This window comes from Labeo rohita, chromosome 4, assembly GCF_022985175.1.
Source record: "Labeo rohita strain BAU-BD-2019 chromosome 4, IGBB_LRoh.1.0, whole genome shotgun sequence".
NCBI lineage: Eukaryota > Metazoa > Chordata > Actinopteri > Cypriniformes > Cyprinidae > Labeo > Labeo rohita.
The window spans coordinates 17,677,446-17,689,721 of NC_066872.1; the positions used below are offsets into that span (position 1 = coordinate 17,677,446).

The window sequence follows — 12,276 nt, forward strand, 5'->3', positions numbered from 1 at the left end:
TCATTCATTGTCACTGTAATTAACACATTTTATTGGTTAATTTTTCATAATTTAATTTATTGTTTTATTGTTTTGGTCCTTAATTGCATTAGTATTAAGAGTTTATTAAAATGTACAAATACATTAAGCATTTGCCCACAGTTAAACATAACTACTTCAAAAATTAAATGCTGTCAATATGAAATGCATACAGTGGGGCAAATAAGTATTTGATACACTGCTGATTTTTCAGGTTTTCCCACTTACAAATAATGGACAAATCTGTCATTTTTATCGTAGGTACACCTCAACTGTGAGAGACAGAATCTAAAAAAAATCCAGAAAATCACATTGTATGATTTTTAAATAATCATTTCCATTTTATTGCATGAAAAATGTATTTGATCACCTACCAACCAGCAAGAATTCTGGCTCTCCCACACCTGTTTGTCTTTAAGAATCCCTCCTATCCTCCACTCATTGCCTGTATTAACTGCACCTGTTTAAACTCGTTACCTGTATAAAAGACACCTGGCCACACACTCAATCAATCAGACTCCTACCTCTCCACTATGGACAAGACCAAAGAGCTGTCTAAGGACACTAGGGACAAAACTGTAGACCTGCACAAGGATGGGATGGGCTACAGGACAATAGGCAAACAGCTTAGTGAGAAGGCAACAACTGTTGGCACAATTATTAGAAAATGGAAGAAATTCAAGATGACTGTCAATGTTCCTCGGACTGGGGCTCCATGCAAGATCTCGCCTCGTGGAGTATCAATGATCCTGAGAAAGGTGAGGGATCAGCCTAGAACTACACAGGAGGACCTGGTCAGTGACCTGAAGACAGCTGGGACCACAGTCTCAACGATTACCATTAGTAGCAGAACACAGAACGATTACCATTAAAATCCTGCAGCTCGCACAAGTCAGCATGTGTCCAGGCTCGTCTGAAGTTTGCCAAAGACCATCTGGATGATCCAGAGAAGGTCATGTGGTCAGATGAGACCAAAATAGAACTTTTTTGTATAAACTCCACTCGCTGTGTTTGGAGGAAGTGGCATGAGTACAATCCCAAGAACACCATCCCAACGTGAAGCATGGGGATGGAAACATCATGCTTTGGGGGTGCTTTTCTGCAAAGGGGACAGGACGACTGCTCCGTATTGAGGGGAGGATGGATGGGGCCATGTATTGCAAGATTTTGGGCAACAACCTCTCGCATCTCAGTAAAAGTATTGAAGATGGGTCGTGGCTGGGTCTTCCAGCATGACAATGACCCCAAACAAACAGCCAGGGCAACTTAAGAAGTGGCTTATTTCATGCAATAAAATGGAAATTATTTATTTAAAAATCATAACAATGTGATTTTCTGGATTTTTTTTTATGGATGTCTCTCACAGTTTAGATGTACCTACGATGAAAATTACAGATCTCTCCATTCTTTGTAAGTGGGAAAACTTAAAACAAAAAAATTGGCAGTGTATCAAATATTTTCCCCACTGTAATTAGTAATCCCGTTGTTAAAATACATCAGTTAGGCTTAGTGGCAAATGAATATACAGTTTATATAGTATAATGTATACAGTATACTATGGAAGGTCCCTATGAAACATGGAAATCCAATGTGTGTATGTGTGCTTAATGTATTTATAAACATTTTAAGGAACACTGAATTTTAGTGCAATTAATGTCCAATAAAGGGTGGTTTAATTTATGACATTCTCAGATTTTCTGTGACCCAATCTAAAGTGGGAACAATCTGCAGTTAATAAGTTGTCAACAAAGTATTATCTAGTTCTTTACATATGTGACCCTGGACCACAAAACCAGTCATAAGGGTCCATTTTTTCAAAATTGAGCATTATACATCATCTGAAAGCTGAATAAATAAGATTTCCATTGATTGATTGTTAGGATAGGACAATATTTGACAGAGATACATCTATTTGAAAATATGGAATCTGAGGGTGAAAAAAAAATCTAAATATTAAGAAAATCACCTTTAAAGTTGTCTAAATGAAGCTCTTATTAATGCATATTACTAATAAAAAATTAAGTTTTGATGTATTTACAGTAGGAATTTTACAAAATATATTCATGAAACATGATCTTTATTTAATTTCCTAATGATTTTTGGCATAAAACAAAAATCAATAATTTTGACCCATAAAATGTATTTCTGGCTATTGCTACATACCCCAGTGACTCAAGATTGGTTTTGTGGTCCAGGGTCGCATATGAGCTATATATTTGTATATAGTCTCCAAATGTATTAACTACAGGTTATAAACTACTAATAAACTCCTATATTTTGAAATTCTATAGATGTGCTTTAGTATTGTTCATATTATAGTGTTATTCAGTACAAACATGCATTTCAGATTATAAACTATATAACTTGATATAACCTGATAAACTATATATCTGATAATCTCACATTAATATGGCTTTTTTTGTTCTCTTCACAGGCTGTGTCGGTGTGATCTCACTGCTCAGTCCTGTGAAAGTTTGTCTTCAGCTCTACAGTCATCAAACTCTGTCCTGAGAGAGCTGGATCTGAGTAACAATGACCTGCAGGATCATGGAGTGAAGCTTCTTTCTGATGGACTGAAGAGTCCAAACTCTAAGCTGGAGATATTGAGGTCTGAGTTTTAAAATACTTGATTGATTGATTATTTATTTATTTATTTATTTATAAAAAAAAATCATCACACTGTTAAGATTAATTCTGTATGCTATTACTGTGTTCTGCTTGTTCAGATTGTCCATATGTAATCTCACTGCTCAGTCTTGTGGGAGTTTGTCATCAGCTTTACAATCATCAAACTCTGTCCTGAGAGAGCTGGATCTGAGTAACAATGACCTGCATGATCCTGGAGTGAAACTTTTTTCTGAAGGACTGAAGAGTCCAAACTGTCAGCTGGAGATACTGAGGTTTGAGTTTGAAATACTTGATCATTTATTTTTTTATTAAAAAGAATCACAAAGAATCACTAAGATTAATTCTGTATTCAATTACTGTGTTCTTCTTGTTCAGGTTTTCCATGTGTAATCTTACTGCTCAGTCCTGTGAAAGTTTATCTTCAGCTTTACAGTCATCAAACTTAGTTCTAAGAGAGCTGGATCTGAGTAACAATGACCTGCAGGATTCTGGAGTGATACTTCTTTCTGAAGGACTGAAGAGTCCAAACTGTCAGCTGGAGATACTGAGGTTTTCCATAAAATAATTAACAAAATGCTACGACAATAAAAGGCTATTAAATTTTGTCAACAAATGTTTAATCATCTCTCAATGCAATCCCAGAACAAGAGACAAAAACATACCCAGATAGCACCCATATGTGGGCCACTTAAGGCAATGATATGGCACTGCTGGCTGCCTTATGGCTCAGACAAAATGAATGTAAGCCTGAACTGGCCCACATGTAAAATAGCAAAAGTAACCCAAATGTATCAAATCACATGTGGGCCTTTTTAGGCAAATGTGCGGTGTTCACTGCCATGTGTAATCTGAATGTGACCCTAAAGTGGTTCATGTGGTAAATTTTGAATATGGCCCAAATAGTGCCAACCAGATGTGGGCCACCTTTGGCAAAAATGTGGCACAATCGACAGAGGGTAATCAGGGTGTAAACCAAATGTGGTCCACATTGTCACGGTTGTGTGTGGAGGAAGATGTAGGACGATGAAATATAACAAAAAGCTTTAATAAAATCCAAAAAGGGTACATCAAGACGGGAACAGCAGGGAAACACACACCAACATAACTTTAAGTTCGGAACAACCACTGAACTGAATACAACTTATAAAGGGGTGCTAATGATAGAAAGACAAGTGAGAGTGATTAACTAATAATGACTAGACAAAGACAGGAACAGGAAAAGCCATATAAGGACACAAGGGGGAGAAACCAAACTGAAAAGTCCACAGGGGTGTGACACACATACTGTACATATGTTTCAGCAAATGTGGCCCAGGTATATTAAAATGTATCTGGGACAGTTTTGGCAAAAATATGGCAGAGTAAGCACTGGCTAATGTGGGTGTGAGCCTAAAGTGGCCCACGTATAAAATCACAAATATTACCCAACTAATTCATAACAATTTGGGCCACTTTTGGCAAATATGCGGCACACTCAACATTGGCTAATCAGTATGTAAGACTAACTTGTCCCACGTTTGACATGGCAAATATGCCCCATATATCACAAAAAAGATGAGGACCACATCTGGTTTGGATGTAGCACTTGATACTGATAATTGATAATTGAACTGTAATTACTGATAATTACTGATAATTACTGATAATTGAAATGTATCTTTGAAATTGTAAATATGGCCTAAATATTTTAATAGAATTTGGCTACTTTTAGTAAGATGCAACACAGTTAACTGATGCAGGCTGATCTGGATATGAGTCTTCAGAAGACTACATAACCAGTGAATTGTTTTTTGAAACATGCTTTTAATGGCAGTGTTTTTTATATGTGTACTGTGTAGCATAAAAACATAAGTACACTATAATAACAGCTCTTACAGACTTACTGTATATGTAGAGTCACAGAACTGTCAGAGACATTTGATTTGCTGCATATGCAAAACTTGCATCTGGATGATTTTACCAACTTATCTGAACATTTAGGAAGGACATTTTTAAATGTTCTTTCATAATATGTTGAGTATTTTTGATGCATAACTCACTTACGGCCTAGTGTGGCCCAGATAATATATATTTATGATTTATTTGGCTCATTATTAGTGTAAGGATCCATGCACTGGCCCAAATGCGGAGTCCAGTGGCCTGGTTTTAGGTTTAATGCATGTTTGGTCTTTTCACAGCGCTTCTGCAAAGTTCACTTAATTTAATCAAGATTTAGTTTCAGTTTTAATCTATTAAATTGTTTAATGTCTAATCTGAATCCAATTTTATGTGATGGTTAAAATGTAGGCGCTTTTTCTAATTTACACTGATCACAAATATCGATTATGTATTCATTATTATTAATTATTTGATTATTCTGGAAATCCCATACTTTCAATTATTTGTTCGTCAGGGATCCGAAGCCGCTTTTATGTTTTACGTTGCCCTTTTTCTGTGGATCATGCGATCACAAACTCACCAGTCTGATTTTAGTCAGAGGTCTGTAGGTGACTAACACCTTTTTGCCAGCCGCCTACTGCTTACTTTTTACAAACAGTGTAGTTTGCTTAGTCTTCTCCTGTACTACTTGCTAACATCAGTGATAGACAGAAATCAGGAGGTCTCAGATGATGTGCCTACTGCTCCATTCAATCCCAAAGTAGTGTTTTGTCACTTCACTTATATATCCACACCAGAACAAAGTAATCTTCCAATCAGTTGTAAAAACAACCAAGACCTTTGGTTTGTCAGGAGATCTCATGACCCAGGGTCACACTTGGCTGGAGATTCTCACCCAACCTAAGGGGAAAACACACCCCTCAGCAGCAAAACACAATTCCACAAAAATGTTCAGTCTTCCTCATAATATCAGTGACTGCTGTGACATTGAGACCATTTTACCAAATGCACAGAGACATGTAGAGTGATACCAAACATGAAGGGGAAAAACAACATATTCACAGGATATAACACATGTGCTATATGGATATTCTTGCTTTGGTGGAAGAAGAGTGAGATGCAGGGAGGGGGGAGGAGAGGCAGAAAGGGGGTTGTAAATGAGGGGGGGGGGGGGGGGGGGGGGGGGGGGGGATCTAATGACGCATCCAAGATGATATAATCATGCTAATCATGACCTGGCTAATTCGGTTCTTTGAAAGCCCCTGTTGTTGATGATTAGTATGGCTGGATTGAGTTATCTCTTGGTTTAAAAGGGGCTATGCAATGCAGTGATTGGCTGGTGGCAACACGGCAATGTAATGACATCATATTATTAAAAAAGACGCTTGACAAAGAACTTGACAAATTTCTGGACTTTTATAAGGAAACAGCCAAGCGAACAAAACTACATAAATGTTATAATGTAGCACTGGTGGTGCGAGGACCCTCTTGGAATTGCTCTGTTTATTATTATTATTATTATTATTATTAGGGCCCGAGGACCCTATTGGAATTGCTTCATTTATTATTATTATTATTATTATTCTCCAAAATGAATCGCATTTTTGAGGGCCTAAACATGCCCAAAAACTCACGAAACTTTGCACACACCTCAGAAGTGGTGAAAAAGTATGTCTGATATGGGTTTCAGAAGTGGGTGTGGCAAAATGGCTCGATACCTATACAATTTCAACAGAGTGCACCTCAAGCTACGTTTCACGTACATTTATGAAAATTCGCACACACACAACACACCAATACCTCCAAAAAAGTCTCCAGGTACGAAATCCAAATTCCAACAGGAAGCAAGTTATTTTGTGTCATTTTTGCGATTTCCGGGCAGAGACTGGTATACAGGCATGGCGAGGGGACTCTACAGCGCCTCCTGGAATTCAGAGGGTCATATAGCACACATACTTGCACTTACACATATGAAACTCGGTACACATATAGAACTCATCAAGTTGAACAACTTTCACGCTCTATGTCATTAACACATCCCAACAGGAAGTTGGTTATTCTGGGTTTTGTCAAAAACGCATGCTCTTGAATTTGATATACTAGTCCTAGGTTTTTTACCCAATTGCCACCAAACTCAAGACATTGGGGACGAAAAATTGTGAGGGGATTTTTGATATCTTGAACGGTTTGGCCGTGGCAAGGTGTTGAATTTATGGCGAGAAATGAGAAACAGGAAATGGCTAATAACTACTGCACACATTGTCTGATTCGGATGAAACTTCAGTGGTTTGTTCGTTGTATGATGCCGATCACATAGATGTGAGTATTAGGAGTCAAAGTTATAGCACCACCAACTGGCAACAGGAAGTGTGTCTCTTTTAAAAATGCTTTGATATCACATGGTTATTTTTACCCGATTTGCTTCAAGCTTCATCAGAATAATGTCAAAACACGGGCAATGAGAATCAATAAAGCGGCCATTGATACATTAAATGCTGTTGCCATGGCAACGTGTCAAACTTTAACATTTGTTTCCTGTGCTTTTGGGGCACTTAATAAGCTTAGATTTTCATGAAACTCAACACACACATCAGTATTAATGACAGACACTGGTAAAGGCTCATAAATGGGCGTGGAGGAGGCACTCTATAGCGCCACCTTTTGTCAAAAGTTGAGGGGTTAGTTTTAGCTACAGACACCAAACTCGATATGTTTATTGGACTCATCAAGCCGGACAACTTTCTAATTTACACCCATTAGCTGTGACCAACAGGAAGTCTATTTTGATTTGAATGTGGATTTTTGGAAAAATCTGGCTATAAATAAATTCATACTCCTCCAAGCAGGAATAAGTAGTTCACACCAAACTTTGTCAACATCATGCCAACATACTAAGGATGTTAAATTGTGAGCAGATTTGGAATATCTTGAATGGTTGATTTATGGTGATTTATTAAAATAGCAGTAAAAATCATAACCGTACTTTTAAAATGCAGCATTCAAACACTTCAAAACTTTTTACATACATAGAACTAGTCATTCTGAGAAATTAATGCTTAATTCCATCGATATAAAATAGTCTACAAAAAATAGAAAAGGATGAATACAAGATGACCTCATAGGATAAGGAATCTTTTTAACTCTAATCCCATGTCAGTCTCATTGTTTCAGAATGACTTAAAAGCATTTTGATTTTAACCCTTTCATTGCTGTAACCCTTCAATCCGAACTGGTACAGGGATACTGTTAATGCATGTGCCCGCAAGGCATCGTTCTTCTGATGGCACCGGGGTTGCGGATGCGCTGGCGGCGAGGGCCCGTCATCGCTGCTTGCAGCTATATTTTTTTATAATTTTTTTTTCCGCCTTTCGGGGTTTTTTGGGGGCCTTAACATGCTCAAAAACTCTTGCAAATTGGCACACATGTTGGAATCTGCGGCCATTAGAACGCTGCAGAGACTGGGACCTGGGCGTGGCACAGGGGCTCTACAGCACCCCCTGGAACACCTTCCGAAAACTTGATGTATATCCCACACATAATTGCACGTATACATATGAAACTCGGTACACATGTAGATCTCACTGAGCCGAACAACTCACGCACTCTATGTCATTAGCTAATCCCAACAGGAAGTGAGCTATTCAGGGCTGTTTAAAAAGGGCATGCTCTGGAATTTGATATACTCCTCTGAGGCCTTTATTCCGACGGCCACCAAATTCGGTCAGCATGACCTCAAGACATTGGGGATGCTAAATTGTGGAGGGATTTTTGATATCTCGAATGGTTTGGTCGTGGCGATGAAATTATGGCGAGAAATGAGAAACAGGAAATGCCTAATAACTATTGCACGCATTGTGTGATTCTGATGAAACTTCAGGAGTTTGCTTGTTGTATGATACCGATCACATAGATGTGACTATTGAGAGTCAAAGTTATAGCGCCACCAACTGTCAGCAGGAAGTTTTCAAAATGCTTTTAAATCAGCCTCTTAATTTTATTCGATTTGCTTCAAACTTCATCAGAATAATGTCAAAACATGGCCGATGACAATCTGTAAAGGTATCGTTGATACATTAAATGCTGTTGCCATGGCAATGTGTCAAAATGTAACATTTGTTTCCCGTGTTTTTGGGGAACTTAATAAGCTTAGATTTTTGTGAAACTCAACACACACATCAGTATTAATGGTTATTAGACACTGGCAAAGGCTCATAAAGGTGTTGTATTAAAGGAAACTCCTCCTAGAGATTTATTCAGATCAACACCAAATTTGGGCAGTCTAATCTAAACCCGTTGGTGATTAAATTGTGAAGATCTAGAGTTTTCGTTGGAGGTCTGTGGCGGCCTGTCAAATTTCGATGATTCGCCATGAAAAAGGAAGTTGTTATAACTCACCCATACAATGTCTGATCTGCCCCAAACTTAACATGTTTGATAACAGTCTGGTCCTGAACACATGTGCATGGTCATATTCAGTTATAGTAATAGCGCCACCTGCTGGCAACAGGAAGTGACATTTTTATGCTGTAAGAAACTCCGCCTAGAGATTTCATGAAATCAACATTATATTTGGTCAGTCTAATCTAAAGGCCTTTGCCATGATAAATTGTGAAGATCTACAGTTTTTGTTGAAGGGCGTGTCCGTGGCGGCCTGACAAAGTTCGATGTTTCGCCATGGGAATAGAAGTTGTTGTAACTCAGCTCAATACAATGTCTGATCTGCCCCAAACTTCACATGTTCGATAAGAGTTTTGGCCTGAACACATCCAGAGGCCAATATTGTATTATAATCATAGCACCACCTACTGACAACAGGAAATTATTTGTTTTACAATAACTTAAATATGCACTTAAATATAACTCACCCATACAATGTCTGATCTGCCCCAAACTTCACATATTTGGTAAGAATCCTGAGCTGAAGACACCTGAAGGCCAATATTTACATATTATCATAGCGCCACCTGTTGGCAGCAGGAAATGTCATGTCTTAAACTAGCTCAAGCATATCATGTTCAATCTGCATCAAACTTCATATGTTTAATAAAAGTGCTTGCCTGAACACATATACATGCTAATATTCAGTTATAGGTATAGAGCCACCAGCTGGCAGCAGGAAGTTTGGCACATCTAAATGACTTTGACATATTTCTCCTAAATTTACTATGTGAAAAGCATAGTGCCCACCATTCGCCACTGATCGGCGGTGAGCCCGGGGTGCGAGGGCCCTTTCATCGCTGCTTGCAGCTTTAACTTTTTTTTTTTTTTTTTTTTTTTTACTTGATTCCTAATTATTTATGTTCACAATTTCTAAGATTTGTACAGACTTTACTTTTTTTTTCAATTCGTTTAATTTTAAATTTGAAACAAATTTGTTACATGACAGCATTAATTAAAGTTTCTTAAGGGTCAAGATCTCATGTTATCTGCATCTCATGTGCTCCATAAAGCCACTCCCATAATAGCTGTCATCACTCAAATTAATGCATGACTCAACATTATCTGTACAGCATGTGTGTAAGATTGTAATACGTTTATAAAGTAATTATTTTATATCGAATAAATCTTTTTAATGAGTAAACCTGGCTGTGTCTATTATAGACTACACAACATTTCAAATTAATTGTTTAATTATTATTAATTTAAATTATTAACCCTGGATCAGTAGTGCTCTTGTAATAAAGCAGTAGTGGTTGGGACAGATTTTAAGTATAAATTCTGCTTAAATGGGAATACAATAATTAGTTTTATTGTTTTGTTGCATGGCATCTGTTTTTGTTCCTGGACTTTACATTCATGAGGAAATAATTTCACTGCTTACATTAGCTAAAATGTGGCTGTGCAGTGGCCTGCTTGTGGACCACTGCTAAAATGTGACCATTCCATGCAGCATGTGGGCCTGTTTTGGTTTAATTTGGTTGGCTTACATGCACCAATGCTAAGGGCTACTTAATGCCCAAATCTGGCAAACAGGACCAGACTGCCCAAATGTTATTTTTTTTACACAATATGTAGTCTGGAACAAGGTGTTTTGATCTGGGCTAGAATTAAAATCAGTGTTGCTTAGATTCTGCTTCTGGTTGCTTCTGGTTCATTTTATTTATTTATTTTTGTTTTTTTCATGGCTGACATTGGGCCTTCCTTTGGCTTGTGACCGCAAATCTGGCAAACAGGACCAGACCACCCAAGTGCCATCATTCCACGCAGTATGTGGGCCAGATGAAAATGTCAGTTGTAGGCCTGATCTGGGCCTTAGGAATTTTGCTATCTGGGTTTGCAGTAATTTTTTTTCATGTTCATACAGTTGTCTATACATGTGGATTGTATTAAGAATAAAAATGATTATACATAAAATACTGTGCAATCAGTTCAGACATAGCACAGTGCTCAGTAAATGCACAGGTAAACAGAAGTCTTTTGAGTCTGATACTGATTTAGCACATCTGATCTCTTCTGAAAGCTGGTTCCAACTGCTGGTGGCATAATAGCTACAAGCTATAGTTATAATAGCTACAAGTTATAATAGCTAGTAGCTATAATAGTTACAAGTTTGGAGTGAACCCTTGGTATTTCTAACTTACTTGATCCTAATGGTCTGATTGGTCTGTTAGGCTTATATTCAGTGAGCATATCTGCGATGTATTTAGGTCCTGGGCCATTTAGTGATTTATAAATGAGTAATAAGACTTTAAAATCAATCCTAAATGTAACTGTAAGCCAGTGTAAGGTCCTGAGAACTAGTGTAATATGCTCAGATTTTCTAGTTCTAGTCAGAATTCTGGCAGGAGCATTCTGGATGAGCTGCAGCTGTCTAATGGTTTTCTTGGAAAGGCCAGTGAAGAGACCATTACAATAATCCACCCTGCTGGTGATAAAGGCTCTCCAAGTCTTGACTGGAAACATCTAATTCTTGCAGTGTTTTTGAGATTATAGTGTGCTGATTTAGTTATTGCTTTGACATAACTACTGAAAATAAGGTCTGACTCCAGAATCACACCAAGATTCTTAGGTGTGATTCTATAGTCAATGTATGCATTCACCTTTGTTTCCAAATCTTCGTTTAACTGAAGAAATTTTGGCACCTCCAACTGTTAATGTCATCAGTGAATTGGCAGAGGGAGTCAATGGGGCTGTAGTCATTTGGCAATAAGGCTAGGTAAACCTGATTGTCATCTGCATAGCTGTGATAGGTAATTTGGTTCTTTCTGATTTTTTGACTCAGTGGGAGCACATACAAGCTGAACAAGAGTGGTGCAAGAATTAAGCCTTGTAGGACTCTGCATGTCATGGACAACCATTTAGACTTATAATCTCCTATACTAAGAGCTATTTGCTATGAGATTGAAATAGCAAAATGGTCTGAAACAATTACTAAACAAAATGCAAAACTGCTGCATTTTCAAGAATAAGTCTAAAAGGGGGTGGACTGGGTAGACTAGGGTGTGTAACGAGGGAGAGAAGAAGAAGAAGAGTGGAACAGGTAGACAGAGATGAGCAGAGGAGGTAGAAGGTAAAGAGTTACTCTAATAGACTACGTAATAAATCATGATCTCTTCTTTATAGAAGCTAGGGAACAGATCTAAAGTCTTCAGAAGAGTCTTTGAAAAAGAGTTTGACAAAACAATTTTATATTTATAAATATTGTGCTATGATTTTTGATTTGTAGTCTTCCTGGGACAACTTCTGTTCTTTACATGTAAATGTATAAACATTATTCATAATTGAAGTTTGAGAACATTCAGGTGGACCAGC

The 12,276-nt window shown here is 37.7% G+C and overlaps 2 protein-coding genes across 3 annotated transcripts in view; both read left to right on the forward strand.

Annotated features, from left to right (window-relative positions):
• LOC127164161 (NACHT, LRR and PYD domains-containing protein 12) overlaps positions 1-12,276 on the forward strand; it is a 36,748-nt gene that overhangs the window by 21,459 nt on the left and 3,013 nt on the right. The window contains exons 7-9 of the mRNA XM_051107934.1: positions 2,453-2,626; positions 2,745-2,918; positions 3,022-3,195. Of these exons, the coding sequence (XP_050963891.1) occupies positions 2,453-2,626; positions 2,745-2,918; positions 3,022-3,195 (522 nt within the window). The remainder of the gene's footprint in view (positions 1-2,452; positions 2,627-2,744; positions 2,919-3,021; positions 3,196-12,276) is intronic.
• The window catches only part of LOC127164156 (NACHT, LRR and PYD domains-containing protein 12), a 156,095-nt gene that overhangs the window by 21,360 nt on the left and 122,459 nt on the right, over positions 1-12,276 (forward strand). The gene's annotated exons all lie outside the window — the stretch shown is intronic.